Source organism: Vicugna pacos, chromosome 16 (assembly GCF_048564905.1).
Source record: "Vicugna pacos chromosome 16, VicPac4, whole genome shotgun sequence".
NCBI classification, from domain to species: domain Eukaryota; kingdom Metazoa; phylum Chordata; class Mammalia; order Artiodactyla; family Camelidae; genus Vicugna; species Vicugna pacos.
In genome coordinates, this window is record NC_133002.1 from 17,159,004 (window position 1) to 17,178,658 (window position 19,655).

The 19,655-nt window shown below is 62.9% G+C and overlaps 2 protein-coding genes across 5 annotated transcripts; one reads left to right on the plus strand and one right to left on the minus strand.

Moving 5' to 3' along the window:
• Positions 1-2,473: 2,473 nt before the first annotated feature.
• Positions 2,474-18,206, minus strand: RNF112 (ring finger protein 112). Of its 2 annotated transcripts, XM_072940015.1 has the most exons (15): positions 18,090-18,206; positions 7,530-7,725; positions 7,316-7,356; positions 6,557-6,842; positions 6,202-6,414; positions 5,974-6,102; positions 5,659-5,763; positions 5,223-5,273; positions 4,908-4,964; positions 4,757-4,831; positions 4,549-4,666; positions 4,226-4,392; positions 4,098-4,151; positions 3,893-3,967; positions 2,474-3,806 (listed from the first exon to the last, which is right to left on the minus strand). In XM_072940015.1, the coding sequence occupies exons 2-15, from the start codon at positions 7,581-7,583 to the stop codon at positions 3,336-3,338; spliced, it is 1,896 nt and encodes a 631-aa protein (XP_072796116.1). In that variant the 5' UTR covers positions 7,584-7,725; positions 18,090-18,206; the 3' UTR covers positions 2,474-3,335. The 2 variants fall into 2 exon arrangements, with proteins under 2 accessions (XP_072796116.1, XP_072796115.1); XM_072940014.1 differs by lacking the exons at positions 7,530-7,725; positions 18,090-18,206 and having other exon boundaries at positions 6,557-7,344.
• Positions 7,837-11,008, plus strand: LOC116283817 (uncharacterized). Of its 3 annotated transcripts, none has more exons than XM_072940012.1 (4): positions 7,837-8,450; positions 8,543-8,682; positions 10,051-10,185; positions 10,702-11,008. In XM_072940012.1, the coding sequence occupies exons 1-4, from the start codon at positions 7,893-7,895 to the stop codon at positions 10,964-10,966; spliced, it is 1,098 nt and encodes a 365-aa protein (XP_072796113.1). In that variant the 5' UTR covers positions 7,837-7,892; the 3' UTR covers positions 10,967-11,008. The 3 variants fall into 3 exon arrangements, 2 of the variants coding, with proteins under 2 accessions (XP_072796113.1, XP_072796114.1); XM_072940013.1 differs by having other exon boundaries at positions 10,813-11,008; XR_012060012.1 differs by lacking the exons at positions 7,837-8,450; positions 8,543-8,682 and adding an exon at positions 9,347-9,402.
• Positions 18,207-19,655: the final 1,449 nt, after the last annotated feature.

Genomic DNA, 19,655 nt, shown 5'->3' on the forward strand with positions numbered 1-19,655 from the left:
TCCTTTCCTTACGAAGGCTCCCGTGTGGCAGACGACTTAACATTAAATAAATCTCTGTGCTTTTGTCCCGGCTTTTGTTACACGGGCCCAGCTGAGATTTAGAAGAGTCTGCTGAACAGAATTCAACTGAGTGCATTTTAAAGATCGTACTGGCTTTCTTCAATGATTCATGGATGGGGCAGCGTCCCATCCGGCAGAGAGAGGAGCTCAGAGGTGCTTTACGAAGTGAAGGACTTTTCTAGGCAGCATGAGGGTGCTGAGGCCCTCAGGCTGGAGGGCAGACTTGCCAAACGTGCTGGCACTGAAAGCAGAGGTTCTGGCGGCCACTTGTCACCCGCAGGGAGGCTGCCTTCGGTGGTCCTGGAGGTGCCCGGGTCCTTCCTTGGAGGAGCAGAAGGTCCCACGGGCAGGGTTGCCACAGAGTATGTTCCTGACCTGGGTTCTTGGACTCTTTAATCGGTAGAAGTTGATGAGAGGCCAGAGCAATCCTGGCGAGGCTTTATGGGGCCTCGTGCGGCAGGAGGGGTGGGGAAACAAGAAACAGGTGTCCTCGCTCCGTCTCCGAGGAGGGTGGGCCGGTCCTTGAAGGGGTCTGCACCCTGCGCCATTGGTGAGCCATTCTGACCTGTACTGCAGGCCCCCATCTCTTCGTGTCTTATTGCTCATAGCCGCCCCGCCACAGAGCACGCGTGCAGTTGATTTGGGTCCTTTGTGGTCCGTGTCGCTGGAGGAGGCGTTTGTACAGGCGCAGGCTCTGCGGTGGCGGGGCCCCGTCCCAGCCTGTCCATGACCACAAAGCAGCAACAAAGCGGGCAGGGTGAAAATAAGATTAAATGCTCCTCGTTACCCCTTTTCTTAGAGCTTTTCCTAGAGAAAACTTGGATGTGTAGCTTCCTCCTCTGTCCTTTTGATACGTAGGAAAGCGTTTTTAAAAGCTAAATAAGCTTCTTTCCAGAATCAAAACGCAGGTTTTTGTTTGTTTGGGTTTTGTTTGTGTTTTCCTGAAAGGCCTCCTCGTTTCAAGGTCAACATCAAGGAACTGCTGAAACAAAACCCACGGATCGGGCGGCTTATCGGCAACATGTCCTTCTCCCGGTTCAGGAGGTTGGCGGTCCGAGTTCACGGTGCCAGCGACCCCTGGGGGGCTGGTGAGGGCCCATTGCCTGCCTCACCCATGGACCGGGCTGGGGAGCTCTGCGGGGCCTCCAGCCAAGGCACCAGCCCCGCACGTGAGGGCTCCACCCTCAGGACCTCCCCAGAGCCCCACCCCCAACATGGTCGCCCTGGGCGTCAGGATCCCGGCACCTGCTGCCTCCAGCACGAGGAGACCTCAGCAGTGCGGAGGCTTCTGGGCCTTAGGGAGGTGATGGAGAAGGTGCCATGAAAGCTGGAAGGCTCAAGACAACACAACTTAAAATGACTCATCAGGCCACCGGGCCGTCTTCCCTTCTGTCCAAAGAGCAGGGGAGGGGCCACTGCGGCTTCTTCCAGCCCCAGCGGCAGGGGTTCCAGCCAGACAGCACCCTCCCTCCGTGGTCCCTCTGAAGCTCCCCCAAATCCTGAGCCTGCCAGCCCCCGAGTCTGGAAGGCTCTGTCCCTCATGTGTCCACCAGATGACAGAGGAACGACCCAGAGAGGTGCTTCCAGAAAGCCTTCCTCAACAAACACACTGCGTCAGGCCCTGTCTCCACCGCTGGCCCCAGCCCCAGCAGTGGGGGAGCCACCCTGAGCCATCCGCCCCCCCCCCACTCCAGTGAGCTGACCACAGCTTCTACTGTCAACCTGTGTGTCCCAGACCACGTCCTTCTGCCTGTCTCCAACACTGCTTCACAGAGCTGGACCTGCCGGGGAGCGTCTCCATTCCAGCACAGCCAACCCTGTGGGGGACACCGGCTGGGGGCCAGGAGTTCGGGGCTCCCCTGCTCCTGCCAGCAGCCAGCTGGGGAGCACTCGCTGAGACTCCCCTGTCTGGGCTGCACCTGTGAAGTGCAGGGCTTGGATGCAGCAGCAGCTGCTGTGACTCTGCGATGGGGGCCTGGGGCGGGGCTGGCTGGCCCGAGCGTGGGGGGCGCCTGGGGCTCCTCACCTTCTGCTCCCGGCCCCAGCGGCTGCCCCCCATCCACCCTCATTCTCTCCTTCTTTCAGGACGGATGCCGGGGGCGCCTTTCGCAGGGCCGCTGCGGCAGAAGAACGTGGAAGAGTGGGACCCCACATCCCGGTGGACAAGCCTGTGAAGGCGGCTGTGGCCCTGGGCTCGGCTGGAGCCTCCTGTGCTCAGCTCCGCGGTCTCTGGGGTTTGGATTCCCTCTTCCCACCTGCAGGCCCCCGTAACAGAGTGCCTCGGTTCACCCCGCACCGCCACCCCGAAGCCCTCAGGAAGCGGAGTGCGGGAACTGTTCTAACAATTTACTTGGGAAGCTGACATCGAAGCACACACGTTTTATTTTTTGTATAATGTGCCGTTAATCCTTTACATAGCAGCCCAGAAGCCTTCCTGGTGGGGCTTTCTGCCCTCCTCAGGCTCCCTGTGGGGGCTGCGCCCAGGTCTCCTGTGAACACGGAGGGGAGGGGTCTTCCCCCAGGTTCGGGTGGGGGTGGGGGCGTGTGCCAACCACGGTGTCCCCTCTGCTGCCCCCTGCAGGACTCTCCCAGAACAGTCGCTGTAGCTCAGAATTGCAACTACAGGTGGTTTTCTTTGGCATCTGACCCGTTGCTGGGACGGCCTTCCACCAAGAAGGAACATGGGCGCTGACCAGACTGGACAGAGGGCAGGGCCACAGTGGACAGCTGCAGGGCCCCCTTGCACAGTGCCCGTGCGGGCGCCCCCTGCATCCTGCTGAGGGAGCTTTGGGCAGTTGCCGCAGCTAGCCGCCTCGCTCTGGGGGTCCGGCCCCTGTCCACCACACCCGGGCTCTTTGGTTTTGCCCCCCTGCTGGCCCCTCCTCCACACTTCCCAGGGGGGAACACCCAGGCCACCCGTCCTGGGGCTGCTCCCATCTGTGCGAGGGGACACTTCCAGAATGGTGCCAGCTCAGCCCCCCACAGTGCCCAGGAATAAACAGGCCCGGGAGGGTGGGCCACACTCCTGGTGGGAGACTCGGGGCCGAGTGGCAGGTGAGCAATCGTCTGCAACAGAAACGGTCCTCAGACTCTGTTCAGGCACAAACACTGCCTCCCGGCCCCGAGGCCTCCCCAGTTTCTTGGGGACATCTTGATTCTCAGTCACCACCCAACGGGGCGTTCAACCAGGGCAGTGTGGTATACAGGGGTCCCTCGCCCTCCCCCACTCCCTTTCCTCCCCTGGCATCTCTGCCTCCTTTAGCGTCTCCTGGGGGTCACTCCTCCTGCAGCAGGGGCTCCCGGTCCCCTCCCTGCACCCTCTCGTCCTCCTCCTTCTCCATGCAGCCCACAGTGGCTGCCAACCCAGCGCCCACGCCTCCCCCAACCACCGCGGCCCCCGTGGCCCCCACCGCAGCCCCAGCTGCCACCATCCCAGCCTCCGCCGCCAATGCCGCCGCGGCCATGCCCGCACCCACCACGCCCCCCGCCAGGCCCATGAGCCCCGCGCCCACAGCGCCGCCCACGGCGGCCAGGTGGCCGCAGAAGCGCACGGTGTAGGAGTCCATGAAGGCCTTGGCCTCGGCCTGCAGCTCGGCCTCCAGGGCCCCCAGGGTCTGCTCCCGGCCTGAGCACAGCAAGGCCGCCCCGTGCCGGGCTAGGAGCGCTTCCTTCTGGGCCGAGAGGAGGTTCCGCATGGTGTCTGGCAGCACCCGGAGTGCAGAGAATATGCGCTTGGTGGCCATGTCCTGTGACGGAGGAGAAGGGAGGGCCCTGACCTGGAGTCCAGGTACCTCCTGCCAGACACCAGGCCTCCCGGCGGCCCATGACTCACCTGTTGCCGCACATACTCCTCAAACTCTTTCTTGGCGGCTTCCACGGTCCGCAGGTCCTGCAGCTGGGCGGCCATCTGTCCACAGGAAACCTGGCTGCCTCCCTCCTTTGCCCCCACCGGGCGCGGCCTATTTTCCGGCTCCCCATCTCCATCCCAGGGCATCCCGCCCGCCTCCCCCGCCCTTGTCCTCCCGGCAGCCACATACCTCGTCTGGAGAGGCACACCCGGGTCCCATCCTGCCCATCCAGCCGGAGAGGTTCTGGGGAGACATTGTGCGGGGTCAGGGGGCGTGGGGACCAGCGGGTCTCCTGAGGCTCCAGGGAGCTTTCACACCTTGATTTCCTGAGCCAGCTGTTGCCCCGTGAGCAGGCGTCGGTCCCCCCGGGCCACAGGGCGCCCCTCGCTCCAGTACCCCTGGCAGCGGCTCTTGGCATGCTGGGGGGCTGCGCTCAGCACATCGGCCACGTAGGTGCGGAGGTGGCGGGCATCGCCGTCTGTGTCTGAGGAAGAGATGCCTCATGCTGAAGAGCCTGGGGTGAGCAGGACCAGCTTTAGGAGGAGAGAAGGTGTCAGGCTGGGCTGTGCTGGCTGGTGCAAGGGGCTCCGGTCACCCAGAGGAGAGCGAGCCAGGGAGGTTTTGCCCCAGGGACACTCACCACCTGGGCTGCTGTGGCTCTGGCTGGCCCACCACCTCCCGGGAGCAGGCAGGAGGTAACAGCGGGCTCGTCGCCCTTGGAGCAGCTCCTGGACCTTGGGGTATTTGCCGCACAATTTCTGAGAGAGGGATATGAAGGGCTCTGTGGAGTGAGCTTGCCTGCAGGACCCCTCCCTGGCTCTCCGACCTTCTGCCCTGCGCCCCCTCACCTGGATAATGTCACCCACGTGCCCCTGCCCCACTTTGCTGGGGTGGGATGAGTCACGAACTAGGAGGTCCAGGTGCTGGAAGAGAAGGGGTCCTGATGCCAGCCGCCGGGGGCCAGGGTCTGGGGTGGCGAGTCCAGAAACGGGCGCTCACCTGGATTGGTACCATCCCATAGTGTCTGCCCATCACCTCGGCCACGTGGACAAACGTCTGGGGACGGGGCACAGAGGGTCAAGGCTGGGCCACTCCAAGGGCTGCGCCTACCCTACCCCTGGGCCTCTAGAGGACTGCCCTCCCAGCTCCAGGGCCCCCTTGCCTCTCCCAACCCTCTGCCCTCAAACCCCCACCCCTGCTCCAGGTCCCGGAGGCCAAGGCCAGAATCCGGAGGCACCTGGTGCCACTGGTCCAGACCCTGGCCTCATGATCAGTGCAGGGACAGGTGGCAGCCCCAAGACCCCATCTCCTCACCTCCAGATGTTCCAGGTCTGTATCCTTAAGCTCCTGGGAGGTGGTGAGGATCTGGAACCAAGGAGAACAAGGTGGAAGAGTGTCTGTGAAGACAAAGAGACACCGGGAAGGCCCCGGGGAGGAAGGCCCCGGCAGCCTGCAGGGCTCAGGATGTGTGAGGGGCCGGCCCGGGGCCTGCCCAGGCTGGGCTGGGCTGGCCTGGCCGCGAGGGGTGGAAGGCAGGCCGGGGGACGGTCCTACAGGCCTCCAGCTGCCCCAGGGACCCACCTTCACTGACTAGGGGCACCTCCCCCTTGCAGGGGCACCCTCGGATACAGAAGCCTCCAGGACCAGAGTGACCGTCTGTCCTCAGCGCTCTGAGGGCCGGACCTGGCTGAGGTGGCCCTGGCGTGGAGAGAGCTGAGGGGCCGGGGCGAGGGGTGGGGGCGGGGCCCACCTGGTAGGAGCTCAGCATGGCGGTGAGGGCGCAGAGCCTGGTCCTTGTTTCTCTGCTCAGCTCAGGGCTCAGGGCATCCCCTGTGTCCACCAGAAACACAGCCACCTGCAAGGGGGTGGGGTGCCAACCGAGAGGTCAGCCTGCCCGGCCTCCCTGGGCTTCCTGACCCTGCCTCTGCGCCACCCCCGACCCCAGTCCTCTCGTCCTGGCCCCCAAAGCTTTCTGCTCCGCTCCCCTCCCCCGTGCCCCTCCCTGCTCTGTCCTCCTTTCACACGCCCTGAGCCAGTCTTAACTCCTCTGCCCCTGTCCCCTTACCTTCCTCCCCTCCTTCCCCAGCAGGAAGGGGTGACTCCACATCCAGATGCCCCTGGTCAGGCTGCTGGCACCCCATCTGAACCCCTGCAGGGAGCCTCCTCCCCTCGGCCAGCTGCCCTCGCCAGACTCCTGTGGGGCAAAGAAGCAGTGCGCCGCTGCACCATCCAGCACCCGTTCCCCTCCCGAAGCCAGGCCAGGACCCCAGCCCCTGCCCGGACCCGTCCTCACCAGGCCAGGCAGGCCCCGGAGCAGGTGGTTGAGGAGGAAGGTCTTGCCCGAGTGCTGCTCCCCAAGGACAGCGAGGAGGCAGACAGGGGTGTCCCTGGCCAGGGGGTGCTTCAGGCAGCGGTTGACGGCCCCCATCCTCAGGATCAGGCCCCCGGAGGCGTTGATCCGCACCAGCAGCAGCGGCTCGGCCCTGACGGTGCAGGTCTCCTGGGCCTGGAGAGAGGGCTCCCTGAGCGCCCAGCCCAGGGGAGAGGGCCCCCCAAGCCCGGAGAGTCCATCCCGCTCTCCACCCCACCCTGACATCCCAGCAGGGGCCAGGGCCGCCCCCATGGTCGCTCCGGCCCACGAGGCGCACCTGCAGCGCGGCGGGCAGCGGCCTCCGCGGCAGCAGCCTGATCCTCTCCCCCAGGCCCCGCAGCCCCTTCCGCTGCCGGCAGGTCTTGCGGCACTCGGGGCAGCAGGGCGGCCCGCAGCCCGGCACGCGGTGGGTGCTGAAGCACCGTGGGCAGAAGTCGTGGCCACAGGCCAGTGAGATGGGCTCGCGCAGCCTCTCCAGGCAGATGGAGCAGGCGGGCAGCTCCCGGGGCACCGCTGGCTGGGACCCCAGCCCCAGCTCCAGCTTGGGGAACGGCGTGTGTGACCTGCGGGCAGGGTGAGGGGTGCAGGGGCCCCAGGGCAGTGGTGAGAGTGAGCCCGGGGGGGAAGGCCTGTAGGGAACTGTCGTGGGCATGTCCCTGCCACGGACTGGCCCCCGCCCCGCGCACTGTTGGGGCAACCAGGCAAGACGGGGCTTGGGCTGTGCGCTGCCCGGAGCCTGGCACACAAGCCCACGAGAATCCTCCCCCGTGGCCTCCTGCTTCGAGGGCTCCCTGCAGGGGTTCCTGCCCCTCCAGACCCCAGGGGCCCGGGGCTCTTCTCTGTCCCCCTGCAGCAGCTTAAACGTGCTGGGTGACAGGGACCCTGCAGAGAGGGCGGGGGCCAGGGTGGGCAGATGACTCTGGCTCCTGGAGGAGTCCAGCTCTGAGCACCCAGCTGACTTCCCTGCCCCTCCCTCCACGGCCCCCGGGCCGGCCTCGGTGCTCCCCCCGCCGGCCCCCCAGGCCCTGCCGCTTACCACCTGTTGCCGCTGTTTCCCATGAAGCTTCGTTTTCTCTCCTTGGAGAGAAGATGGGGGCAGGGAACAAAAATGTTATTCAGAAGAGAATCCAGACTTCTGTCTTCACCCTGGGTTTCAGGGCCCCCATCTCCCCTCCGCAGACCCATCCCCCACCCCAGGGGGCCCTTCACTGCCCCTCCCTTCTCCGCAGATCGCAGGACTGAAGACTCGCCTGTTTGCCAAGCTGGTGACAAAAGGAAATGACTGACAAGGGGGACCTGGGCATGGGAGGCCGGGTGCGGGGAGAGGGTCCGGAGCGGAGAAGGGGTGCCCAGGAGGCCTTCAGCGGGGGAGGGCAGCTTCGCTCCTTGGAGGGCTGGCCGAGCTGTGGCAGGTGGAGGCCAGGTAGGGGATGGTCTCCGGCAGGGCTGGGAAATAGATGTGATAGTGGGCCAAGAGGAGGCTGCCTCTAGACTCACCCCAGGGGGAGGAGACAGGACTGCGGGAACCAGGGCTCCTGAGGAGGGAGGGACAGAGCCGGCTCAGAATCCCTGGCAGAGGCTGGGATGCAGGCAAGCCGAGGTGGTGAGTCGCCATGGAAACGGCAGGGAGAGATAAGGACAGGGAGGGGGAGGGGGAGGGAAGCCATATGGGTGCAGGGCAGACGTGGAACGTGGGTTGGCACTGCCCCTCCTGGCCCAGGCGGGGTTCTTCCGGGGCCAGGCAGGGCGTGCAAAAGGCAGGGGTGTGCGAAGCAGGAGAGTACAGCCGGCAACGACACAGCGTGATGGAGAACCTCCCTCCTCCCTTGGAGGAGCCCATCCCGGGCACCTGCCATGTGCGGGCCATGATGCCACCACACCGCATGTGGCCTGCACGTCCCTCCCCCAGGGACGTCTCCTGGCGCCTAGTCCAGCTGCAGCCTTCCTCAGCGCCCTCGGCTGCTCTGACACGGGCTGCGTGTCCCTGGTGTCTTCCGCTTTCAGTGACTTTCCCTCTCCTTCAAGCCTGTGACAGTTGCCTGTGGACTTCCTCACTGCCTCGTGGCTGGGCTCCTCCCGTCCGCCCCACAGCGCGCAGCCAGCATCGACCCCGAGCACGTGCTGCTCAAACACCTGCCGTGGCTCCCTTCTACCATCAGTCAAAATCCAAAGTAGATGGCCCACATCCTCCAGCCCGAACCTTCCTCTGAGGCCCCTCCTCCCCCACCTCCGCACTTTCACTCAGTGTTCCTCCTGCCTGCAGGGCCCCCGCCTCCCTCCTGAGACCCTGGAAGGTCTAGCTCAGGTGCAAGCCCCTCCTCGGAGCCTCCCCACCTCAGCCCTCGGCTTGGACAGGACCTTGCCCTCAGGAGGCTCGCGGCTCGGACACCTGACCCGTGGCAGGTTCGTTGGGACCCAGGCTCCGGAACCAGGCTGACCCGGCTCCAGTCCCAGCCGACGCCCACAAGCCGGGCCCGGTGCTGCCTTTCACTTCTCTGCGCTCCGAGGGGTCACAACCACATACGGAAAGCCCCCTGCCCAGGCGAAGACTTAGTCTTAAGCCAGGATGCCGAGGGGACGGGCAGGAGCTTCATACCCTGGAGACCATCCCTGACCCCGGGGCTGGGTCTCGCTCACCGTGGCCCTTCGCGCTGGGGGCCCGAGGCCTCTGCTTGCGGGACTGAACCGAAGCCGAGAGGCAGCCCCGCGGGTCGGCAGCAAAGCCTAACGGGAAGGGGTGGGGCCGGGAGTCAGGGCCGTATCCCCTGCTCTCCTTCGAAGGAGGGGGGTTTTCTCAATCACAGGGCCTCACACCGCTGGGGAGAGGGCCTAGGTGCTGGACTCCCGTGCAGTTCGACCCCTACTCTGTCCCAGCACGAGACCCTGGAAGTTGCTCTTCTCTCAGAACCTCCGTTTTCTCATCGCCAGGCAACCATGTGGGAAAACAGATGGGTACCCAGTCTTCCCCAGCGACAACACCTGGGTGCCGGCCCCCAGGCACAGCGGGGAACGGGAGAGACCAAGGCCCAGTGCTCCCCAGGGTTCCCTCCGCAGGGGATGTGGACGGGGTGGAAGTGCACCCCTGGGAACCCCTGCGCAGGCTGCTCACACTTCCTGGCCCAGGTCGGGCATGTGGGCCTGTGGAGGAGGCGAGAGCTGCCTGCTCCCACACCCAGATGCCCTGGGCCAATCCGGCTGTCCCTAGTTCTGTTTGAGCCCACGTTCAGGCCTCTGGATGGAGAGGGGGTGCTGGGGGGCAGGGATGGGACAACCAAAGGTGTGTCCTGGGGAGGCAGTGGGAGGGGGGCAGTCAGGAGCCAAGGCTCCCCCATCCCAGTCAGTGCTCCGTTCCCCATCAAACTTTCACTTACAAACATGGAAAGGAACATATATATGTATAAATTAATCACTACGCTGTACACTAGAAATTAACTGAACATTGTAAATTCGCTACTCTTCAATAAGTACATAAATAAGTACTGGAAATGGAAAAACATTCACTTACAAAACACAAGCCAGGGCTAGAATTAAGAAGGCTTTCCTGATGGTGACCTCAGAGCTCTGAGCAACGGCACTGGTCCACACCCGAGAAGCCGGCCCTGGTCACTCTGCCCGCTGTGTGGACCAGAGCTGAGAAGGACAGGGCTGGAGGTGGGCGGGGAGGCCAGACCACAAGGGGGGAGCCCCACCCAGGCTCCTTCTGGCTGAGGCCCAGAAAAGACTCAGTTGACATGCTCCGTGTCTCTCCCGGACCTTCTGCCTCCTCCATAGGCCCACATGCCAGTCCTGGACCAGGGAGTCCGTGACGGTCTCTGCACAGATGTTCCCAGGAGAGCCCAGAGACTCTAGTATTGGGCAGGACGTGCTGGTGCTGGTTCTACCCAAGGTGTCCCACATGCTTGCCAGGTGAGGGAGGAGTCTGCCCACCCATCCACCCACCCATCCACCCACCCACCATCCACCTGCCCGTGCACGTATCCGTTCATCTTTCCATCCATCCCCCACCCTCGTGTCTGCCCACCACTCTTCCATTCTTACATGCACCCCACACTAGAGGTATTCGTTGAGCACGTTACACCAGGCGCCACGCTGGCCCTGCGTGTAGGCTGGTGAACACTCAGGGTGCTTCCAGTTGAGCGGGGGAGACAGGAAGGCCACTAGACAAGGCCTGAGTGATACGCTCGTTGACTGGGTGGTGAGGGGAGGGGTGGAAGGACCCAGCACAGGCGCGAACTCGGATCTGGTCGCCCCGGGAGGCGTCTCCCACGAGGCAATGCCCACGCTGAGGCTGAGGGATGAGTAGGAGCTGGCCAGCAAAGGTGGGGGGAACCAGAGAGGTGAAGGAGGAGCGGCCAGGGTGGGGCATCCTGGCCCCCACCACGGCCTCACCCCCCATCCCTGCCCCACTGGGTTCTCTCGCAGGGCCTGGGAAGCTCCGGCCTGTCCAGCCAGAGGCCTCTGGGTGCTCTTGGGTGTCGTGAGCCCGGGACCCCCCCCAAAGGTGCAGCAAGATGTGCTCCCCCTGCCCCCCAGGCGCAGTGGCCACCCCTACTCTGCCCCTGGCCTCACCAAGATGCCAGACCCCTCGCGTGAGCATCAGAGCCCCGGCCAGAGGCGTCAGGCCACGTCCGGGAAAGGAGGAGCCAGACCAGGGAGCACAGAGCCAGAGGGGTGCTGCCCTGTCTGACTGGCATCTTTTAATTTCAAATAAAGAGCAAGATGAGGCCGAGCATGGTGTGGAATTCCTGCTTTTGTGGGGAGAAAACAAGGTGTCCACTTCGTGGACAGGCCCTCCCGGAGGCCACCAGTCCCCTCCCGTCAAGGCAGCCCTGGCCCTGCCCTGGGACAGACCTAGGATTGAAAGGCCCCCTCCAGGCCGCAGCCCAGAGGCCTGAAGCTCCAATGAGTTGGGGGGGCTGCCGTCAGCTCAGTCTGGCTCCCCACGAGTGAGGCCATGTGTCCCCCTCCCACCGATGGCCATGATGACACGTGCTGTGTAGTTTCTGTGCTCAGAGCGGGTGGGGGCAGTCAGCAGTGGAGGGCACCGAGGCCAGACCCCGGGCTCTCCACTGGACAGGCCGGGACAGGCCCTGTGCAACTGCCCGTGACCTGACCTTGACCCTGGGGACTTCCTGGCGCTGGTGGCACGGGAGGCAAGCTCCGACTCCCCAGCCTCCTTTTCCCATCCCTCACCATCAGTTCGATCCTTGGTTTCTTGAAATAATTTTCATAATCAAACTGTCGTCCAACCCTTGCTTAGCAACTTAGGGTCACAATGTCTGGCCACGGAAGCTGTTTCCACTGACTCCCACAACACAGAGACAACCCAGCTCCCAGAGCAGGGAGACCGAGGCCCCGTCACGCGGCGGCGGGCAGGGCAGGCCCCACAAGGAGCAGCCCCTCAAGTGGACCCGGGGAGAAGGAAGGCCGGACGCTGCAGGCAGAGGCGGCCCAGCCTCTCCCATCTGGAAGCTTCTGGCACGTGGATGAATGAAGTCACGCCCAAGCAGGCTCACGAAAGCCGAGGCATATTTTCAGAGTTTACGATGGATGCTTTAAACAGTAAGGGACTTGTCCCGCATGGAAGTCCAGGACCTAACGTGAGGCCCTCTCTCACCGCCTGTGCCAGGCCCCGGGGCGGCTGCCGGCGTCGCCATGGCCAGGCGCACCGACAGGGCGGCTCAACCCTCGGAGGTTGCCTTCCTCGCGCTCTGGAGTCTGGGATCCCAGGATTCTCCCGCGCCTCACCCCGTGGCTCCGCGGTGTGCAGATGGCCGTCTCCTCCGTGTCCCCACGTGATCATCCCTGTGTGTCTGCCTCCTAATCTCTTCTTAGAAGGACCCCATTCATCAGATCAGGGCCACCCTAGTGACCCCACTTGACCTGCATTCCCTATTTAAAGGCTCTACCTCCAAATACAGTCGCATTCTGAGGTCCTGGGCTTAGGACTTCAATGTATGCATCTTGAGGGAACACAGCTCAGCCCAGAACAGGCCCCAGGTGGACAAGGAGCGTGTGAACGTGGAGGGTGAGGAGAGAAGCCCGGGGCCACCGGGGGCCGGAAACGTCCCCGACGTCAGGCTAAGAAGACTAGACCCCGTCCCCCAAAAGCAAAGGAGCACGAGGGCAAGAATGGAATTTTCGTGGAACGTCTGGAAAGTGCTCTGACAGTGGTGTGGTCCATCTGAAGGGAGCAGGGGGCCAGTCTGGGGGGGAGGAGGGCAGGGGGCACCTGAGGCCAGAACCACCTCTGAACCCGCACAACCCTGACCTCAGAGGAGAACGCCAAGAGTCAGAGTCACACAACCTCCTGACAAGGACGCTCCCAGCCCCAGCAGCCCGCCCACCCGTGCTGAGTGCAAGGCAGGGAGAAGCCAGAATTTCACCTCAGGGAACAGGCAGGTGGGCTGCGGACGTGGGACGCACAGCATGGGGGCGCTGACTGATGTGCGGACAGCGGGAGGGGACAGCGGTGAAGCTGGAAGGCCCCCCAGGCTTTCTGTAGTTCACACTGGCTGGCAGGGGTCCTGGGCTGCTGGCGGCCAAACGCCTTTACGGACCACCTTCCCCCAAATCACAACCAGACCTGGCTCCAGGCCGTCCCCCCTCACCACCCCCTGCAGACGGCCAGCCGCCCCCCAGGTCTGGAGCGTCCAGGCAGTCGGCCAGGGCACTGAGGGACACGGCCAGCTGGCCCCTGAGGAGAGAACTCCCCCAGCTGGAGTGGCCCTCCAGACCCCTCCGAGGTGAGAGGCAGCACTGTGCAGCTGGACCCAGACAGCCAGCCAGACTGAGTGGAGCCAGGAACCCCCGAGGCCCAGGCCTGGCATCCCGACCGCCCCTGGCCAGCTGGCCGAGGCCAAGACCACCCCCCAGTGTGGACCAGACCTGCGAGGCTGAGGAGGGCGCAGGGCCACACCCAGGCCTCATTCAAACAGCGATTCTTCCCAGCTGGCTGGGCGCCTCATGCCCTGCTCGCCAGCTCAGTTTCCCGGCAGGAGAACTCGAGGTGATCATCGCCCTGCGCAGGGTTATTGCCGAGAGGTGCCCATGCACCATGAAGGAGGAGCCCAGTAAATGTCGGCTGTTGATCAGCCAGGGCTCGCCTCCCTAAGCCCCGTCTCCCCAGACACCGTGCCCCCTGCCATGGCTCTCAGGCCTCCCTCCCAGGGCCTAACCCCTCTTCTCTGCCAGGTAAAAAGTTGAGAAATTCCTAGAGAAGCAGGGCCTTGCGGGGTACTCAGGGCACGAAGACAGATGCCCCAGATAAAGTACTGTCTTCAGCGAATTTCTCACACCAAGAAGCATGCTCACACACATTTACCGGGCTCCTAAAATACGCTGAGTTGCTGAGTCCTTCCTACAACAGAATCTCCAGTGCTCCCTGAATTCCTCCGAAGGTAGAAATATCGCTCCACTTTACAGATGAGAAAATGGAGGCTACCCAGGGGCCCCTCCCTCACAGCCACGCCGGGCTTCTGCTGGTCTCTCTCCCTCCCTCCCCTCTGTCCGTCTGTCTCTCTGTCTCATCTCTCTCACACACAGTGTTTCTCCCCCTCTCTCAAATCCTGGGCAGGCCATTCCCGCTCCCAGCCCCGTCACCCAGGACTAGGCAGAGCAAAGTGGCTGCAGCGGCCAGGTGCTCAGCGATCCACAACACAGTGTGTCTGTTGACCAAACGAGTGTGGCGTGAGGTCAGGTAACAGGAAATGAGCCGCTGACCCCAGAGGTCAGGGAGGAGGGTGTCCGGAGGCTGGAATTTGCTTCTGCTTTCCGACCATGTGTCTGGCGGCAGAAAGAGCAGGAATTCCCCACCCGGATTGGATCAGCTGGCCCAGGCCGCTTGGCCCCAATGGACATGCCAGTGCCCAAGAGGAGGGACGCGGTCGGCTCAGAGGCCTGGAAAGCCCTGGGAGCCATCCACGGAGCCCAGGCCAGCCCTGCACACTGCACACTGCACACAGCGGCCAGGTTTCACCACACCGAGAACCAGGAAGGTCTCGCACTGAGTGAACATGACAATCAGCAGGGACCAACGTCAAGTCTATGCAGATGCTGCAACTATTCTGACCACGACTGTAAAGCAGCTGCAATAAAAGGCTTCCACAAGCAGCTTCAGATACATGAGAAACAAACGAAGATGTAGGAAGCCTCAGCAAAAGAAAAATAAAAAGGTTCTAAAGAGAAAACAGGTGGAAATTTTAGAACTGAAGGATACAATAACCAAATAAGCAAAGTAAAAAGCCCCGTGGGCGGGCTCAGCAGCAGGACAGAGGGGAGCCCCTGGGGTGTGCCCTGGGCCCCCACCAGGCCTAAAGGGGAGATGGGGCACGGGGTCTCTCCCCCCAGGGAGCCCCTCTCCTGATGTATAACCAGCTGTCTGCGGAAGGAAAAGGGCCACACTCGGCTCCGCCACAGGCGGGAAGGAGATGCACGGACTTGGTGCGACCACTCGAGCACCCTGGAGGCGCCTGCAGCCCCACTTCCCGCCGTTCACAACTACACGAGCCCAAGTCCTCCAAGGCCCCAAGGAGCCTCCCTACTTCCTTCCATGTCCCTACTTGCCCCCCTGCCCCGTCGGCCAGCTGACACCCCATCCCTCAGACGCAGGGGTGCACTCCCACCTCAGGGCCTTTGCACGTGCAGCCTCCTTTGCTCAGACTGTTCTTCACTCAGAGGTTCTCACGGCTCCCTCCCTCCCTCCCTGGGGGCTTTATTGCAGGGCTCAGCTGCCCTCCCCCATCGTTGATCAACAAGGCTTGATTGGAACTCAGCCAGGCTCGTGGCTACGGACCATCTACAGCTGCTTCTGGGCCTTGATGGCTGAGGTGAAGGGTCGTGTCAGAGACCGAGTGGCTCTCGGAGCCTGAAACAATTGGTGTCCGGCTGTTTATGGGACAGAGGGGCTGACCCAGCCTCAATCCCTCCTTACCGCTCACCCAGCGCCCCCTGGCCCGAACTGGACAGAACTTGGGTCCCTTCCTTCTGTTGCTCGTGTGTCCTCCCTCTGTTCATCCTCACCAACCCCCCCAGCAAGCACTGAGCCACTTCCGTGCCCTGTCTGCTGTCTGGGAGCCCCTCAAGGGCAAGAGGTCCACCAGATCTGGTCATCGCAGGGGCCATGCGCCGGGGCACCGAGATGAGTGCCTGAGACTCAGTGTTCAGTTTCCATCTCCCTCACTTTCCACATCACGAGCTCCCGGGGGCCTGCACCTCGCTGGGCTGACACTGCTGTCAAGCATGGTGACCCACACGGGACAGGTGTCCTCCTCCACATCGGTAGGAGTGGCACTTGGGACCTGAGTCCAGGATTCCCAAACCCATGCTCTCCCGCTCCGCTGTCTGCACTAATCCGTCTCCGGGAAGAAGCGTGAAGTGTGACATGTGGGCATTTGATGGTTTACAAAGCAACACCACTCTGGTTCCAACCTTCCAGGCTCCCCTGAGCTGTGAGCCGACCCCAGCACCCGCTCCCCACCCACCACCGCACCCCCTCTGGGGCTCTGCCCCTTCCTCTCCTGGGGACCCCAGAACCCGGCTTTGTTCCCGCAGCAGGTGCAGCACCTGAACAGAGAGCTGCTCCCGCCCCAGCCCCCAGCCCCTCCCTGGTTGCCAGGAGGGAGTGGGGATGGAGGACAAATCGGGGGAGGAGCCATGTTCCTTGTGGTGCTTCCACGTGGACAAGTGTCATCACACATTGATCCAAACCCCAGCATGTACAGCGCCTGGCGTGACCCCTGGCGTGAACCACGGACTTGGGGGGACGCTGGTACGTCTGTGCCAGTCCATCAGATGTAACGGACGTCCCACCTGGGGGGTTGGTGGTGGGGGACGCTGGGCATGCGGAGGGGGCAGGGGGTGCGTGGGAAACTGGGCACCTCCCTCTTTTGCTGTGAACCTAGAAGTGCTCAGAAAAATAGTCTATTTTTCTCAAAGCAGTAATTGCTGCTCTCTGTGCTTCCAGTGGGTGGGCTTTACAGGCTGTAAGTTCTGCGCACCCCCCAAAAATCCTTAAAACAAGGAAGAACTGGGAAGTAAAAATACTGTGGGAGCTAATTTTTTAAGTCAGTAGGCGTGTCGGACATTAAGGGTGTCCTCAGACATCAGAATTAAAAACAAAGGTGGAAAACGTCAGAGGAGAGATCCGGACAAAGGACGGATCAGGGAGCCAGTGTCCAATCCATCAAGCCATCAGGAAGAGAGCAGGGAGGACGGAGGGAAGGAAACAGCTGAAGGAGAGGCAACAGGGGGAGAAGCTTCTCAGGAGGCCACACGCCTTCACGGGGCCGGGCCACCAGGCGGCCACACGGCGACACGGGAAGGACCCCGACTCCTTGGAGCCCAGGGCGGGCACTGGTGATCTTGATACAGGGCCTCCAAGCACCGCTCTTCCCCAAAGAGGAGCACACATTCATCACATAAAACACAACCCCCAAAACCTTGACCTCTGTCTCCTCCCCAGGACGCGGCGTCCGCACAACCCACATGTCAAAACAAAAGCCACGCTCCGGAGTTACACGAATCCCACATTGGAAAACGGGACCAAAGGTTGTACCCCAGCACACTCCAAACCCAGAGGTGTCAGGGGCAGCTCCAAAGGTCGGCCACACCCCGAGCTTTGTCCACTGAACTTGCCCCAAACTAAAACACGCAGGGGGAGATGCCAAACCCCTCCTCATTTCCCCAGGGGACGGAAGGAATCCCCCTGGGAAGGCCCCGGTGGGCCAGGACCCCCGCTGGCCTCCCGCACGCTGTCCTCACCCACGTCCCCTTCAGCTCCGGGAGGCCCGACGGCTGCAGCCGCTCCCCTCCGCATCTGTCTGGCGCGGCCGGCCTGGCCCCCAACAGTCCCAGGCTGCAGCCCACACCCCGGGGCCTCAGAACGTGTTTGGAGACAGGGCTGAGGAAGGTGAAGCGAGGCCACCAGGGTGCTGGCTGGGCCCCAAGCCACCCCACAGCCTGGCCCTGCAGGGACCACCAGGGCCCTGCCCTCTGCCTGCCGCCCCTGGGTCCCGCCCTCCCGCAGCTCAGCCGGCCTCGCTCCTTCCCACAGGCCACCCGTCCGCCACGGTGCCCCTCGCCTGGCCTGGGCTGGGGGACACCGCCTCCCCTCCTCTCTCTGCTCCCAGGAGCTTCCCTCTACAGCCCCTCCGCAGCCTCCCCAAGCGGGGGCCGGTCCTCGCTGCTGCTGCGCTTCTAGCACAACACCAAGGGGAAGCCCCGCGGTGCCGGGGTGCCGCCAGGAAACAAAGGCACACTCAGCCGTTCTACTCGGTTCCTAAGAGAATCTCATGAGGGCACTGTACCTGGGTGGGCGCGCGGGGGCAGCCAGTGCGGGGTGCCGGGGCGCCTGGTACCAGCGATGGCCTAGCGGTACTTGCCAGACTACGGGATGAGCCGGCCAAGGGGTGAGGAGGGGGCGCAGCCGCTGCCAGAACTGCAGTCCTGGGCAGCACGGGGCCGGGGAGGAAGACCCCAACCTCTCTCTTCCAAAAATCCGGGGGAAGCCAGGGGCCATGGGAGCACAGAACAGTACGGGCACAGGCGGGTGGGGAGGCAGCACCAAGGAGGTGACCCAGGCAAGGCCTGTGGGAGGGGTGGCCCCCTCCTGGAATCCACCTCTTGAGCAGAGAAAGCCACAGGCCTGGCATCCTGACACTGTCCCCGGAGACGCTGAGACCACTGAGGGCTGTGCCCGCAGCCCATGACACCCTCCAGTGAGCTCTCTGGGCTCCCCACCGCCTCCTGAGAACCCCGGTCAGAGCTGGCATCAGCCACCAGCCGGGAGAGGCCCCCACGAAGCTCCTCACCCATGGCAGGTGGGGTCTCTCCCAGACACATGATGAAAAGAACCACCAGTCGCCAGGAGGGCCGGGCCCCAAGTTCAGGGCCTGCGGCCCAGGCGGGGCCAAGATGACTCAGCACCTCGCCAGCAAAGTCACGGCGGGCCAGCCAGGGGCCGGAACCAGACGCCTCCCGGTTCCCACTGCCGAGAATGGATTCCTGCTGCCACAGCGGAGCCCAGGGCAGCCATTAGATCAGCTGCACCAGGGTCTCGTTCCACCAACAGAGCTACGCTCCCACTCCAGGCAGGGGGGGCCCCTTGACACAGGAAGCTTCCACGCTGGGCAGCTGACAGATCTGTGCACCAATTCACGCCCCTCCGTCAGTTCTCCCTCAGACGGGACCTTCAGAGGCAGCGCCAACTCCGGGTACACGGCGCCAACTTTCTTTCCCTAAAGAGTTAAACGAATTCCCCACCACAGCCAGCAAGGAGGCAGCCTGCTCTGCACACCCCCATACCTTAAGGTTTTCAGAAAAAACTAAGGCAGAATATGACGGATGCCACCCTGCTTGCTTCTTTCTCGTTTTGGGGGGTTCCTGTTTATCAGTTGCATTCTGCAGAAGTCTTTAATGCTTAAGACATACTTTATTATTTGTTTTGATGACTGTTCTTTATTTTCCTTTCTGTGGCCTGTGCTAAAATTAGCTGGCATTTGCTGAAAGGAGCGAGGTCTCAGGATCAAACTCAGCTGTGGAACAGGAAACACAACAGAGAGACTTGAACTACATAGAAGTTTCTCGCTCTGCCACACAGAAGAGGCCTAGAGAAGGAAGGGCGGTCCGAAGCTGGCGTTAGACCCGCTCCACCAGATCCAAGGGGCCCGGCTCCTCCGCATCACCCCTCTACCACCCCCTGAAGGGGCCTCATCCTCTGTCCAAAGTGTCATGCCCAACAACGGGCCAGAGGGCCAGAGGAAGGGGGGGTGGTTGCTGCCTTGATGACACTTCTGTTGGCATCTTCTTGGCCAGAATTCAGACCCGTGGCCTCACTAAGGGAGGCTGGGCAGTCGGTCCAGCTGAAAATCAAGATCTTACCACTCAGGACGAATGGACATCGAGAGGAAGCCGACCACCCCTTCCACAGAGGACAAAAATCATGCTGACGGCAGTCTACTCACTGAAGAACCACCTGTGCATGTACCATGACAACAGCCAGTACTTGCTGAACTGTTACCAACTGTGGGCACGTGACCCGCGTCACCTAGTCCTTACACCCACCTTCGAAGGATACTACAGAGAAGCAGGCCGAGGCACAGGGAGGCAGAGCGACTTGTCCAAGGCTACCCAGTGAACAGAGAAGCAACTCTCACCAGCGATTACAGGGCCAAACCCAGGGGCCAAATGGGCTGGTCCGAGGGGCTCAAGAACTCCAGAGTGAGGAGGGGGCACGGAGCCAGAGGTGCGTTCTCACTTTGAGCCCCTGCATGCCTCAAGCACCTGACCACTGTGGAGGTCCCCCCACAGCACACTGTCTGCTGCCTGGGTTTGCCATCCGTGGGCAGCTGGCACCAGGCAGGTGCCCAGAAGACATC

Coding starts and splice junctions, on each gene's coding strand:
- LOC116283817 (XM_072940012.1), top strand. CDS start 7,893: ATGGAAACGGCAGGGAGAGATAAGGACAGGGAGGGGGAGGGGGAGGGA. Junction 8,451..8,542: donor ACCATCAGTCAAAATCCAAA/GTAGATGGCCCA, acceptor TCCTGCCTGCAG/GGCCCCCGCCTCCCTCCTGA. Junction 8,683..10,050: donor GGACACCTGACCCGTGGCAG/GTTCGTTGGGAC, acceptor CCTCCTCCATAG/GCCCACATGCCAGTCCTGGA.
- RNF112 (XM_072940015.1), bottom strand. CDS start 7,583: ATGCCCAGGTCCCCCTTGTCAGTCATTTCCTTTTGTCACCAGCTTGGC. Junction 4,832..4,907: donor ATGGGATGGTACCAATCCAG/GTGAGCGCCCGT, acceptor CTTCTCTTCCAG/CACCTGGACCTCCTAGTTCG. Junction 3,807..3,892: donor AGGAGTATGTGCGGCAACAG/GTGAGTCATGGG, acceptor CCTCCGTCACAG/GACATGGCCACCAAGCGCAT.